Genomic DNA, 15,420 nt, shown 5'->3' on the forward strand with positions numbered 1-15,420 from the left:
TGATTTAAGGTTTTACCCGCCAAACTCAATAAACAGTGATCGAAGAATGCGAGTGGTAGAAGTAATGTGTTTTTACAATAGTTAGGCTTTGCTAGCTCCCCATAGATAGTAATAAAGAACAAGTATGCAACTTGAGCTAAAATGCACTGAATTTCATACCTAGTTATTTTTCCCTTTCATAGGAACATAGGAACATAGGAACAGGAGTAGGCCATTCAGCCCCTCAAGCCTGTTCCGCCATTCAGTTAGATCGTGGCTGATCTGTATCTTAACTCCATCTACCCACCTTGGTTCCTTATCCCTTAATACCCTTGCCGAACAAAAATCTATCAATCTCAGTTTTAAAATTTTCAATTTTTAAAAAATTCATTCATGGGATGTGGGCGTCGCTGGCGAGGCCGGCGTTTATTGCCCATCTCTAATTGCCCATGAGAAGGTGGTGGTGAGCCGCCTTCTTGAACCGCTGCAGTCCGTGTGGTGAAGGTTCTCCCACAGTGCTGTGAGGAAGGGAGTTCCAGGATTTTGACCCAGCGACGATGAAGGAACGGCGATATATTTCCAAGTCGGGATGGTGTGTGACTTGGAGGGGAACGTGCAGGCGGTGTTGTTCCCATGTGCCTGCTGCTCTTGTCCTTCTAGGTGGTAGAGGTTGCGGGTTTGGGAGGTGCTGTCAAAGAAGCCTTGGCGAGTTGCTGCAGTGCATCTTGTGGATGGTACACACTGCAGCCACTGTGCGCCGGTGGTGAAGGGAGTGAATGTTTAGGGTGGTGGATGGGGTGCCAATCAAGCGGGCTGCTTTGTCCTGGATGGTATCGCGCTTCTTGAGTGTTGTTGGAGCTGCACTCATCCAGGCAAGTGGAGAGTATTCAATCACACTCCTGACTTGTGCCTTGGAGATGGTGGAAAGGCTTTGGGGAGTCAGGAGGTGAGTCACTCGCCACAGAATACCCAGCCTCTGACCTGCTCTTGTAGCCACAGTATTTATATGGCTGGTCCAGTTAAGTTTCTGGTCAATGGTGACCCTCAGGATGTTGACGGTGGGGGATTCGACCCCCAGCCTCAACAGCTTTTTGGGGGAAGAGTGTTCCAGATTTCCACTACCCTTTATGTGAAGAAATGCTTTCTGACATCGCCGCTAAATGGCCAAGCTCGAATGCTTTCTAAACCAAAAACTTATGTTAACTGCTTAATGGATCTTTTCAAAGTCTCCAAATGAACTCTCCAACTTGAAAAAGACTGGCTGAAAAATACATTGGAAATGGTGACCGGGGCCTTGTGAATTTAAATAACTATCTATTAAATTCTAACGAATCGTATGTTCAAACACATCACATTGAATGTTTGTTTTTGAACTTTAGTGTCTTTCTGACTCTCCCAGAACACATATTTTTCAGACAAACCGACAGATTATTATCACAAAATGAACTGGAATATTCTTCTGTAAGTGAAGCTCTTTTTAATCCCTTATGTACCATGACAATTAAAGAAGTCAATATCAAGCTAAATGTTAAGACAAAAATGCATTAGTTTTGTTCCAGTCCCTAAGACCAGATATCCAGTAGATGGCTTTGCTCACTATTGACAAATCCGGTGTTTAATTATTTCAGAAGCAGCTGCCAGTAATGTTTGTATTTGAATTGAATGGCTTGGCCACTCCAACAGGATAGTAAATATATGGTCACGCAATGGAGAGACCAGGAGAAGATGGAAAGATTCCTTAAGATAAAGCTCAGACAATGTTCTCCATTTAAAGATAATATCTATGTCAGGTCATGCCATGCTTTTCTGGGAAACACATTACCACAAGTATAGCACAGTTTCTTGACAAGAATTCACATCATCCCTAAATGAAGCTTTGGAATAAGAAAGATGGGAAATTTCTACCAAACGCATCTTGATTTAGTGAATAGCTCCTACAAGACCATCTCTGGGAGCCATTTTAGAGGTGCATTGCTCTGAGAGAGAGAGAGAGGCCATTTGGCAAGCTTTGGTTAGTGGGAAGGCTATAAACAGGACAGATTGTGTTGCTGGTATGTGACAGGATGTTACACAGAGAATACTGAGGCACAAAGTGCAGAATATGATGGCCCAGAGAGTGTCTTCCAATGCGAGCTGTGAGATAGATTTCGAAATAGTCACAGTAACCAAGCCATAAACATGGTTGATTCCATTGGACAGAGGTTCAGAGGTGATGTTATCGGTTGTTTTTACGTTGCAGTGTTGGTTTCATGTTCTTATTTCCATACCGTTCTCCATCCAGGCATAAGTAGAGCTGGTGGCAGCTCACAAGACCTTTGAAAAAAATCGCTCGCTCACTGCCACCCAAGCCACACAAGTCGGGCAGTTTGTATTTCTAACTGCAGCCGACTGCGTTTGCTGCCGACTCTGGTTTTAAAAGTGTCTGTAAGAGTGTCTGCGGAGAGAGAACATTTCCTGAATAGCTCCAGTCGGTATTCGGGCTTCTGACAGCGGTCAGGGTTTATGGCTGGGATTCGTTGTAAAAGTAATCGTGGCAATTTACCCCCTCTCTCATTCTTTCTCTGCCCAGAACGACGGAGCCCCGAGTTCAGTGGGATTTATTTTCATGATCGACGTCTCCTACAACGCAGTGAGGAATGGACTGCTCCGCCTGATCTGTGCTGAGTTGAAGAAGGTGGTGCAGTGTTTACCCAGGTAGGGGCCCACCAGAACTGAAGGTTGATCAATCTGCAGTGATTGAACACAACCCAAGGTACAGCCACCACTAGGGGTTTGCCAACCCTCCAGGATTGGCCTGGAGTCTCCAGGAATTGAAGATTAATCTCCAGGACACAAGCCGGGTGATAAAACATAGGGGCATTCAAAAAGAGTGGGTTTTTTTCATTTTCTTTGAACACTTTCGTTCATTAGTTCTAAAAAATATTGGAGATGGGGATAAAAGGCTATTTGAGTGACAGTCAAGAATCATCCAATTGGGTAATGAAGTCTTTTCGCTTTCCAATTGGCCGTGGGAAGGCGGGACGCCGTGAAGATGGACATGTTGGGCGACCAATGGTGGGAGTTTGGGGGCGGGGCAGTTGGAGGCAGGAGGTCATGTGACGAAACCTCCAGGAACACATTCAACCAGAGTTGGCAACCCACAGCCTCCACCCAGGCCTTCAAATGCGAACTGCTGTCACACAATGCTGACTGTACCCTCTTTGGACTGAACTAAACACGTGGAACGTTTAAAGAAATCTTGGCCACAGAAACATTTGGCAAATACTTTTTTTCCCATTTGTTCACAAGCACAAAATGTGACTGTATAAATGACGACAAAATGTATTGACACAAAAAGCAGCGTACGACACCTGTCCAAACTTCATCATCCGTGTATACAAATTATTACCCTAGAAATTCCAATTCCTGTTTTCCTCCAACAGGCTGCACCACCCCACAATAAATGTTTCCCGAACAAATACTGCACCAATGTACAGGACACCTGTAAGTTATTGAAACAGTCTGCACAGTCACAGCCAACAGAACAGAACCAATTTCTGTCCCCCTCTCCTCCCTCAATACTTTTCCAGATCACATCACCGTAACCTCTCACTTTAATCCGATTATCCACCCGCATGTAAGCTCTGACATTTATTTGAATTACACCCGTGTCGGCTGGTTTGTGTCCTTGATTTGCCACAGTGTGTTCCCTAACTCAGTTGAGCTGCCAGGAAGTGCTTCCCACTGGTGAGGAGGTAACAGAACTCGGGAGCAGTGTTGCCTTGGCCCGGCCCTCGTGCGCCTTCAACCCGAGAACATTCGCGGCAGAAGGTCCCTTGCCCATCTGGGGTAAAATATAGTCCGCACTGAAACATGGGGCAGGACAACTGGAGAATAGTAACTTTGTTCAGAAAGTAAACACCAAATTGAGGAGAAGATGATGGATTTAACATTCTCATTGCACAGGTATAATGATGCCAAATGGGACCAGATGCAGTGTTCCAGACCAGCTTTTGGGCATTTGATGTCAAAGCCTGCAGGTTCAGCACACTTCTCAGTCTTCCTGCAGTATCTTGTCCAGCATCCACAGCACGATGGGCTGTAGGTGCCCAGTGCAGTTCCACCTGCCGCTGCGTAAAGTGCTTAATGTTCGGATCTGGGATATAATCAGTTGCAAAGTTTTTTGCTTTGCAGGGAGCATGGGGCTGAGGAGTCAGTGGTTAGAGTGGGATTCGTGACATACGATAAGGTTCTACACTTCTACAACGTGAAGGGCACGCTGATTCAGCCGCAGATGGTGGTGATGACAGACGTCTCTGATGTGACCATGCCGTTGCCCGATGGGTTCCTGGTCAATGTGAAGGAATCAAAGGCCGTTATCGACAGGTGAGAACAAAGTAACGTGGAATCCATTCACTGTACAGACAACGTTGAGGTAAGCAGCTATTAGCCAAATAAACGGCTCAACGCTTGTGTTAAAATAGCACCCAGACAGAGCAATGTCACACAAATGCTTTAGGACTCCCTTGTGCTAATATCTTGGCAAAAGAACCCGAGGGGGAGATGAGGAGAATCTTGTTTTATGCAGCGAGTTGTTGCGATCTGGAATGCACTGCCTGAAAGGGCGGTGGAAGCAGATTCAATACTAACTTTCAAAAGGGAATTGGATAAATACTTGAAGGGGAAAAATTTGCAGAGCTGTGGGATAAGAGCAGGGGGAGTGGGACTAATTGGATAGCTCTTTCAAAGAGCCGGCATGGGCACGATGGGCCGAAGGGCCTCCTTCTGCGCTGTATCATTCTACGATCACAACCAGCAACTTCTCGGCTCAAAGCTTCCAAGTACGCCGCAACTGGATTTTCGACAGAACCTGCACTGAGGTCGTCCTTCACGGGAACTCTCCACCCACCGCGTGCAATTACACAGAAAAAAGACTCAGGCCTCCTTTGCAGTTATGTTGTGTGTATTGTGCTGAAGAGACTGACTTTGATCCGTGTTTAACAGATGCTTTCTCTGGTCCTTGTTTTTTCAGTTTGCTGGATAAGATCCCATTGCTGTTTGCTGACAGTCTTGAGGTGGATGTTCTGTTTGGCCCAGTTATCCAGGCTGGCCTGGAGGCCCTGAAGGTAACAAGGTGTCAAGTTTGCATTTTAAATTTGAACCTCCAGTAATGTCAGCGCAGCGATTAGTTTTCACCTATTTGCCCAGTACACTGCATCCAACAGTCCACATGGCCAACATCCAGCCAACGTACTACAGCTCACAACATAATTACCATTCCTCGTCATACGTTCCCACGAGTCCTGCACTGCTGATATTTATCCTGTAAGATCCCACGGCACCATTTGACAAGAGCAGGGAGTTCTCCCAATGTCCTGGCCAACACCGCCAGAAACATTTTAACTGGTCACTCGCCCATTCATTTGCTGTTTGTGGGATCTTACTGTGTGCCAATTGCCTGCAGCGTTTGCCTTCAAAAGAACAGCGACTCCACTTAGAAAGTAATTCGCTGGTTGTGAAGTGCTTTTGTACGACCTGACAACGTGAATGGCACTATCTGAATGCACGATCTCTCTCTCTTACATACAGTTGGGACCTGGTTAAATACTGCTCAAACTGTACCACCACACATTCACCGCAGCAGCCTGTCTTAGGTGCCAATTTCAAATTCATATTTGCACCTCTGGATCCTGGGTTTAAATCCAGCCAAGAATAATGAGACAACAGAATCTCTGCGAGGGTCTTAGCTGGGATGTGTCAGCTTGATCCCACCTCCTTGTGAATACAAATGAACAAGACAAAACTGCTCCCGATACAGCACTGAAATGGCAATCTCGCTCGGGGATTCCTTAGGTTTATCTGGTTGGGTGAAGCCAATCTCACGCTGCAGCAGGGCTGGAGAAATGCTGGAGTGATCCCAGGAAACCTTTGTGGTGTCTCCACGATGTATCATCGGGATCATTTTGGGTCCTCACCTGCTGCATGTCGGAGCCTATGAAAGCAGGGCAGTGTGAGCTGTCGAATCCTTCCCCAACCCAGGCCAAGGTCAGGTAAACATTCTGTCAACGGGCAACATGGCAGCAACAGCAAGGGTGGGCCACCCAGAGAATGGGATCCGTCCTCCTGCTTGGGGCCTGCTCCAGATCAGGATCCGGGGAGAGTTTGGGATTCTGAGCTGAAGCTGACCACTCGTACTCGAGTCCAAGGCGGTCCCATTGCAACGCACAGGATGCTTTGCCTGCAGTTGAGTCTATGCAGTTGAGTCAGCACAAATCCAGAGATATTTCTTCATCGAGAAGCCAAAGTGCAGGGACCGAACCGCAGAGTGGGGCACACCGAGGCTGAAAAGAGCAGGTGAGAAGGAAATCGGATCTCAAGTGAATCAGGAGGTTGATACCAAGGTTAGACTTTCAAGGCTTATAAGAGGAATGAAAAACTGAAGGAAGTAGGAAGTTTGTGGGAAGGAGTGAGTGAGAGGAGACGGTGCAGTGAGTCTCACCGCAGGGAGTCAGCACCAAACACCGGCTGTGTAAGGACACGCACTCTGAGCGTGCTCACTGTCTCTCCTTTCCCCCTGCCAGGCTGCTGAATGCTCGGGCAAACTCTTCGTATTCCACATGTCGCTGCCCACTGCAGACGCCCCAGGTCAACTGAGGGACCGCGATGACACCAGCTTGATCGACACGAAGAAGGAGAAGGTAATGTGGAGGGGCCAGGTTCACCTGATCCACATCGATGGCTCAAGGCTTTGACTGGCAGCTACTGCTGCACACTGAGATTACAGCTCAGGCTGGTCCCAGCTCCGCACTGGGTGGGCACTGGGATGGATCCCAGCTCTGCGGTGATAGGAGACGGGGGCGAGGGGATAGAAATTAATCCCAAACTGAATCCCATTAAATGTGTTGCCCCTTATCCAACACGGAGAACTGAAATTCTTATTAACCAGTGCTGAAAAAAATGAATGTGTTGGGCACTTAACTAGAGCCTCCCTGTGACCATTCTATACTCCACACTATTTATAATGTACACAGTACTACAAACACAGATAAACACTGTCTGATGTTCATGCTGATTTAGCTTTGATAATAGTTCATCGCTGCAGTGTGAGATAGATTTAAAAGGATTGAAATGTTCACAGAATCTTTGACCTGTTTAAAGAGTTACATTGTGGTTACTCCAGCACACACTTTATAACTTTATCAGAATGAGTTAACCAGTTGGTTAAAAGCCGTGCAGAGAGGAATTTCACCACTGTCGTGGGGTGAGAGCAGTGTAACCTGCCTCAACTTGTTTTTTGCACATTGGGATTTATTTTTTGTCTTCTGTCTGGAGAAGTAATTTGAGAAGGATTAACATCGAGTGCCTGGATCCTTGTATCAATGGGCTTGGGTGAGTCGCTGTCATTTAGGAGCCTTTCATTAACAGCTTCTAATCCAAGCAACAGATAGTGTACATCCAATGTATTGCTTTACAGTCATCCCAAACCCCCCCCCCTCCACTCCTCCATCCCCCTGGGACATGCTCTTATGTCATGGCAAGTGCCACTTTATATCTGGAGACCAGGACCTGTGCTAAATTCCCCCTGTGGTGAGGCAGGGCGGGGAGGAAAAGAGAGCTGAGATTCACTCAGCAATTTCCTGCTGCTGGCTGGGCCGAGATTGGGAACTCACCTTCTGGGGAAATCACCCCCACATCACGGCATTGTGCAACACAGGGTGATGGGAAGCTGTGAGCTTTTTGTGGTTTTGGTGCAACAGAGAGTTTAAAAGAGAACCTGCCTGTGGTGTTAGATTCTGTTCCAGCCCCAGAGCATCTACTACCAGAAGTTGGCCAAGCAGTGCGTGCAGCAAGGCTGCTGTGTGGACCTCTTCCTCTTTCCTGACCAGTATGTGGACGTGGCCTCACTGGGACTGCTGACCTTCAGGACTGGGGGAAACCTCTACAAATACAGCAACTTCAAGGTAACGTGGCTTCTTCTTAAATCAGTCTGCTTCAACAGTCCAGCCAGTGTCAGCCGTGGCTCAGTGGGCAGCATGCTCGCCTCTGAGTCAGAAGGTTGTCCCACTCCAGAGACTTGTGCTGTCAGAGGTGCCGTCTTTCAGATGAAATGTTAAACTGAGGCCCCTTCTGCCCTCTCAGGTGGATGTAAAAGATCCAATGGCACTATTTTGAAGAAGAGCAGGGGAGTTTTCCCCAGTGTTCTGGACAATATTTATCCCTCAACCAACATCACGAAAAAACAGATTATCTGGTCATTATCACGTTGCTGTTTGTGGGATCTTGCTGTGTGTAAATTGGTTGCTGCGTTTCCTACATTACAACAGTGAGTACACTTCAAAAGTACTTCATTGGCTGTAAAATGCTCTGGGATGTCCTGAGGCCATGAAAGGTGATTTATAAATACAAGCCTTTCTTTTCTCCAGTTTAAAGTAATAATAGTCTGGGGCAAACAAACCTGGGTCCTGGTCTCAATCTGGCAATTACTTTTGAAGCACACCTAATTTAAAAGGTGTTTAAAAGTGAGTTTGGCCGGTCCACCAGTGACTCAGAGTCGGTGCAAATACTCGGTACAAAACTGAGTTTCCAGCGCGGGCACAAGAAGCTTCGTAAGACTGGATTCGGGGCTGCTCTTTTGAGTCAGGTTTGCAGCTCTTTAAGGAGAAAGCCACAGAGCAGAGAAGCTTAACTCTGCATCTGACTCCTTACTGTACCTGATTTGGCAGTGCTTGACGCGAGACTGCATGCACCCAGGTGGAGAAATGTGCCAGGTCTCTGGAATGACATCCCGCATCTTGGTCGGATACAAAAATTCAGTCACTAATTTTTGCAAACTTGAAGTGAATTTCGTTTGAGCATCAACACCACTGCATCCTTTCTGTTTTGCCCTTTAAAATAGCTCACAAACAGATCTGATTTAATCTTAAAGTGATCACAGTCATTTTTACACGAGTGTAACGGCGAGGTCAACTATATTGAAATAGAAGCACGTTCATTTAAAGGTGCAGTTCCTGCAATCTGAGACCATGTTGCTCAGATTCGATGCAGGATCGAGGGGTTTGGCTCTTTGGGAACCATTCACACAGTTTGACGGTTTAAAGCCCAAGGAAGGTCATAGAATCATAGAAAATTTACAGCACAGAGGGAGGCCATTCAGCCCATCGTGTCCGTGCCGGCCGAAAATGAGTCACCCGGCCTAATCCCACTTTCCAGCACATGGTCTGTAGCCTTGTAAGTCGCGGCACTTCAGGTGCACATCCAAGTACTTTTTAAAATGAGTTGAGGGTTTCTGCCTCTACCACCCTTTCAGGCAGTGAGTTCCAGACCCCTACCACCCTCTGGGTGAAACATTTTTTCCTCAGCTCCCCTCTAATCCTTCTACCAGTCACTTTAAAGCTACGCCCCCTGGTTATTGACCTCTCTGCTAAGGGAAATAGGTCCTTCCTATCCACTCTATCTAGGGCCCCTCATCATTTTATACACCTCAATTAAATCTTCCCTCAACCTCCTCTGTTCCAAAGACAACAACCCCAGCCTATCCAATCTTTCCTCACAGCTAAAATTCTCCAGTCCTGGCAACATCCTCGTAAATCTCCTTTGTACCCTCTCTAGCGCAATTCCATCCTTCCTGTAATGTGGTGACCAGAACTGTACACAGTACTCAAGCTGTGGCCGAACCAGTGTTTTATACAGTTCCAGCATGACCTCCCTGCTCTTATATTCTGTGCCTCGGCTCATAAAGGAAAGTATTCCATATGCCTTCTTAACCACCTTATCCACCTTTGTTGTGTTACTCTGCTGCTTTCAAAGATAAGGAGACATTTAAATTTTTAAATATTATTAATTTTTACGATGTGGGCGTCACTGGCAAGGCTGGCATTTATTGCCCATCCCTAGTTGCCCAGATAAGGCGGTGATGGGCCTTTTGGAACCCCTGATAGCAGCTTGATACAACTGACTGGCTTGCTAGGCCATCTCAGAGGGCAGTTAAGAGTCAACCACGTGGGATTGGAGTCACATATAGGCCAGACTGGGTAAGGACGGCACATTAGTGAACCAGTTGGGTTTTTAGCTACATGATCACTTTGACAAATCTCCAGACCTTTATTTCCAGATTGCTTTAAAAACTGAATTCAAATTCTCAAACTGTCATGGTGGGATTTGAACTCACGTTCCCTGGATTACTAGTCTGGTAACGTAACCAGCACACTCCCGTACCCCATATATGGGATGGAACCAATAGTTGGAGGAATCTAAAGAAGGGTTCTCTGTTTGTTATCTTGGCCACACTGTGATATTTAATCTGGATCGTGAAAACCCTCTCAAGGACGCAGGGAAGTAAGGCTAACCCACTAGGGCAGTCTGAAGCATCAAAGCCAAAAGTCTCCACAGGAACAATGGCGGAAGAACCCAAATTGGTAACACAAAGAACAGAGGTACTGAATCGAAGGATAATAATTCCAGATTGAACAGCAGTAGCCTCACGGGGTATAATGCTCAGTGAGAGGATCTCCAATACCTCTATAACCCATCCGTCTGATCTGATCTGTAGGCTGATAGAGATGCAGAGCAGTTCCAGGATGACCTTTGGAGGGATGTGGAGAAAGTGGTGGGATACAACGCTGTGATGAAGGTTCATACAAGGAAAGGTATGCTTCCTGACCCTGTGAATTTGGTGATTTTTTTACTGAGTTAATCTGCTCTAGACTAACTTCCAGGTCATCGAACCCATTCCTTCCTTGGACCTCAAAACTCTGGAACCCCTTCTCTCCTTCACTTTTCCTTCCTCGACCATTTTTCAGGCACGACCTTACTGAGACGCTAATTCTTGACTTACCCCATACTTGCCAACGTTGGAAGTAGCTCCCTTTGCTCAGGCACCATCACTCTCCTTTTAAAAATTGCCCACTGCTCACTCAGAAAGCCTAACTTTGACACATCCATCCTCTCCAACTACTGCCCCGGGTCTAACCTCCCCTTCCTCTCTAAGATTCTTCAATGTGCTGTCACCTCCCAGCTCCGTGCCCAGCTCTGCCAAAAATCCTTGTTTGAATCCCACCAGTCTGGCCATCCCCCTGTCCCAGCAACACAATCATCCCAGCCAAAGGCATTAATGACATCCTGTGTCAGTACAGCCAAACCGCGTTACCCGTCTGTTCAGGGTCTTACCATCGATATTCCCTTGGAGACAGCGGTCTGAGCATTTTATATTTGGCCATGTGTTAACTATACAGGAGCGGAACCCAGGGTCGTAACAGTTGTATGTCCACGTGATCTGAAACAGATATTTGTGTCTTAATCCACGTCTGGTTCTTCAATCTCTCTGAAGGTGGCCAAGCAAACCCTTGGTAAGATAATCATTTAACTGCTTTACTTCACATCACGTGAACAGACAGAGTAACAGTTACACTGACTTCAATCAGCACAATTTGCCTTCATATAACAATACAAAACAATGAACACGCAATGCTTCCCTCCCAGGTCGCCTTGCTCAACTGAAACAGAATAATTCCTAATTGCTCTCTCCGACATTCTAACCTTCTTGCAGCCTTGTTTCAAAAACCTGACTGCTGACATGCAGACTTTTTTGTTCACCTCTTTCCTGTTCCCACAGGAGCTTGAGGCTTGGTCCCTCCTCCTCTCCAGGGTTGGCTGGAAGAGCTGCCAATCAGATTTGCTGCTGCACCCCCCTTCTCTTTGAAACTGGCTTCATGCAAAACAGGAAGGGATGTTCCAACTCAGCAGGGTGTGAATGTTTGCTGGGAGCCCCTGAGATGAGATAATGGCTCGCCAGTTGTTCCCAATTGACCTGGGTAACAGCATCGATGTCTGCCTTCAATACGCATTCTCCAAATGCCTGCTGCCAATGCCCTTGGTTTTTAAACCTCTGCAAAATTCATTTTGTTTCAGTATTTTGTTTTTTGCCCTCATGTTTGGCCATCCTGCAAATATTATTTTTACTTGTTAAATGTAGACTTTATGTGAAAAAAATCTTGGGCAAGGCAGACGCCATTCGGAAACTGCTTTGTGAGCAATTCTGATGGGAATTCCAATGTTAAAATCTCAATACTTAATTCCTTGCACTTAGTTGTAAGGTCACGAGTTGACACTCGAATGGGAATTCCAACACCAACATTTCCACTCACCTGTCATGGTTCCTTGTCACAGGAGCAGGTGGCCCTGCACAGTCACCCCCAGCCCTTTGCACAAATTCTTCTGTCGCTGTGAGTTCAAATTTCACAAGTTCATTTATTCATTTGCTTTTGCTTTTCCAGAAAGCTAAACACCACCCCTCCCCTCACCCCAGTCTGGCTTCCAGCTCCGCTATCAATGGGCCTCGGGCCTGCCGAAATATCCCGTCCCCCTATCTCCCTGGTTTCTCCCTCTCCACTCGCTGACTGCCCACTCCAGCCTGGAACCCCATTGGTTTGATCATAATAAAAGAGGTGATTGACCATAAGCCTGAGGTCCCGCTCCCAGCTCAACAAAAGATAGAGGCCAAGTCAGGGAATCCCATTTTTGATGTAAGAGTGGAACCAGAGGCAGAGCTGCTTTGAACCTTGTTTCGTTCTGGGCCCCAGGTATCAGAGCGACCGATTATTTTGGCTCCTTGCACATGAAGAACACGACAGAGGTGGAACTGTCTGCGATTGACAGCGAGAAAGCTCTCCTGGTGGAGTTCAAACACGATGGGAAACTGAGCGAGAAGGACGGTGTGCTCATTCAGGTAAGAAAATAATCCCCTCTTTACTCCTTTCAGACACACTTTGAACTTCCCTCTCTCCTTCAACACCATCCTATCTGCTCTTCCTTCTCCTGTGTCCGAATGTGTTAACCCAAGACTCCTGATGTGACCTTTCCTGGGACCTCAAAATTCATGTCGTTCCTCAGTCCTCTCTCCCTTCTATAACTTCAAACCCCAGACTTGGCATCGCCTTACCACTCATTCAGGGGTTCAGCTCCTCTTCCCTCTTGCACTTACCAACGATGGTGACTTTGACCTTTCACTTTGGTCCATCCATTTAAAACAGAAGTGCCTGTGAGTACCAGGATGTGGGCTCATGCCTCAAGTTCCTCACACAGCGAGGTTAAGCAGGGAGCAGAAACCAGGCCTTGGAGAGGGTGCAGAGGAGATTTACCAGAATTATATACAGACGAGGCATGGGCCTGATCAGGGCAAAGCAGGGATGGGATCATGGAGTGACTTCTGAGGTTCGCTTTGGTGCTGATTTCTGGAGTTGAATGTGTTACGAACTAATCTCTCTCCGTGTGACGAAAAGTAATGGGCTGGTGTTTTGGGACTGGAATCTTAGTGTCCAGTTTACCTTTTTTACAAAATTCTGGAAAGCCCCACTCAAAAACTGGACTTCCCAGCCCAAAGCGCGTTGGACGGCAGACCTCACCCAAAGCAGGGACGAGGAGGGATTTCAGAACACGAGAAGGGGATGAGGAGACCCACAAAAGGGTCAGAGGGCAAAACGAGAGGTTTAATCTTCAATCTCAGCAAACCTGGATCAAAGAAAGACGTTTCGTTACTCACTGCATGAAGTCCTTGCTTTGCATTGAGAAAAAGATGCCTTATTGTTGAATCCATCCTTTCTGTTTAATCCCTGAGGGATAGAAACCCGACAGTTCTGAACGTCTCTCCTCCTTTAAGACGATCCTTAAAACCTACCTCTTTGACCAAGCCTTTGGTCACCTATCCTAATATCTCCTTGTGTGGCTTGGTGTCAAATTTGGTTTGATAATCGCCGCCTTGGGACGTTTTACTATGTCAGAGGCGCGATGTAAATGTGAGGTGTAGTTGTTGTAGGGGTTGGGTTTGAAGCTGGTTCTCAGGCTCCTGTTCTTACTCCTCCCACTGACCTAACAGTCACTGTTCCTCTCCCCTAGTTCGTGCTCCTCTACAGCACGGTTAGTGGGCAACGAAGGCTCAGGATACACAACGTCGCCCTGAACTGCTCCACCCAGCTGATTGAGACCTTCAGGACATCTCAGGCCGAAACTCTGTTGAACTACTTTGCCAAGACTGGTGAGTAAAGCAGCGGACATGGGGATGGGGAAGGGGGCGGTAGAAAGTTGCCCGAGATTTACGGAGAGCAGACATGCTTTCAGGCACAGAGCTGGACTTTGAGTTAAAGTGCTCCATTGCTGAACATCTCGGCACAAGCCCGATGGGCCGAATGGCCTCCTTCTTTGCTGTATCATTCTACGATTCTATGATCTCGCACTGAAGCTCGATTGCTGGCTCAACAGTTAAATTCACGTCCTGGTGTTTAACTGGCCACCACACAGCAGGAGGGATCCTGGTCCCATTCTTCATCCTTCAACCCAGTGGAAGGGTTCAGAAAACCGGAGAGAGAGAGAGAGAGATAAACCAGGCAGGGCACCTGCTCCTGGTCATTGTCCAGTGACCCCTTCAGGAAAGGAAACGGGAATAGGGAATTGGATAAATACTTGGAGGGAAACAATTTGCAGGGCTAAGGGGAAAAAGCAGGGGGAGTGGGACTAATTGGATCGCTCTTTCAAAGAGCTGGCACAGGCACAATGGGCCGCTCGGCCTCCTTCTGTGCTGTAACATACTATGATACAATGTGTGGGATCAGTGGGTGATGGGAGGATGCGACTGTGACTGTGGTTAATTCATGAAGCGTGCTGAGGAGCCAATGGAGCTGTACCCCAACTCGTGTCAGCCCCTTAGGGAGGGGAGAGAGAGCAAAGCGAACAGAAACAATTGCAGATTAAGTATCAGGAGAAGAGTAGTGATAAATTCAAAGGGATTAAGTTCTGTGTCTTGTCACTCCACATTCATTTTTCTCTCCAATGCACCATGATTAAATTAAACCACCACCTTTGCCACAGCCTGTCTGGGACATTCTCGGAGTGAGTTCCCAGGCTGGCACGGGCGGAGGTCAGCCTCTGGAAGAGGTTATTCGGTCGGCCGATTGGTCCCCTTGTCGCTAGGAGCCGGGGTTACACGAGAGCACAGACACCTGCCCATCCTTTCCCATGTGCAGGAAGACAGTCAGGCAGAGAGCCGAGAACAGAGGCCGACAAGGAAAGGTAAAACACCAGGCCTCATTTACCATACACGGCAGGCACTTCAAGGGCACACTGGGCAGGCAAGTTGACACTGGTGGGATTTCCCCCAACCATTGCCCTGGGAATCCCCAGGCAGCATTGTGCACCGCTTCAATCTCTACGGGGATCACAGGCACAATCACGAGTCCGAACACACCTTTCCACTGGTCCCCGGGCCTGGCATTAGTGCCAGCTAATAATTGGAGATGAGGGTCTCCCCGGGAAGGGGGTGGGGGTTGGGTGTTGGAAAGGTCTGGAGGTCACCCTACACTGCTCTCTCCCCTCTACATCACTGTTCTTGCAGCACAAAGGAGATGAGCCCCGAGTACTAATGGAGAGGGCTGTCAACCCTCCAGGATTGGCATGGAGTCACCAGGAATTGAA

At 47.4% G+C, this 15,420-nt stretch overlaps 1 protein-coding gene across 1 annotated transcript in view; it reads left to right on the forward strand.

Moving 5' to 3' along the window:
- The window catches only part of LOC137335797 (protein transport protein Sec24C-like), a 101,402-nt gene that overhangs the window by 16,090 nt on the left and 69,892 nt on the right, over nt 1–15,420 (forward strand). The window contains exons 10-17 of the mRNA XM_068001217.1: nt 2,549–2,673; nt 4,153–4,344; nt 4,991–5,084; nt 6,540–6,656; nt 7,749–7,919; nt 10,508–10,604; nt 12,537–12,682; nt 13,849–13,987. Coding sequence (XP_067857318.1) covers nt 2,549–2,673; nt 4,153–4,344; nt 4,991–5,084; nt 6,540–6,656; nt 7,749–7,919; nt 10,508–10,604; nt 12,537–12,682; nt 13,849–13,987 — 1,081 coding nt within the window. The remainder of the gene's footprint in view (nt 1–2,548; nt 2,674–4,152; nt 4,345–4,990; nt 5,085–6,539; nt 6,657–7,748; nt 7,920–10,507; nt 10,605–12,536; nt 12,683–13,848; nt 13,988–15,420) is intronic.

Source organism: Heptranchias perlo, chromosome 20 (assembly GCF_035084215.1).
Source record: "Heptranchias perlo isolate sHepPer1 chromosome 20, sHepPer1.hap1, whole genome shotgun sequence".
Lineage (NCBI taxonomy): Eukaryota > Metazoa > Chordata > Chondrichthyes > Hexanchiformes > Hexanchidae > Heptranchias > Heptranchias perlo.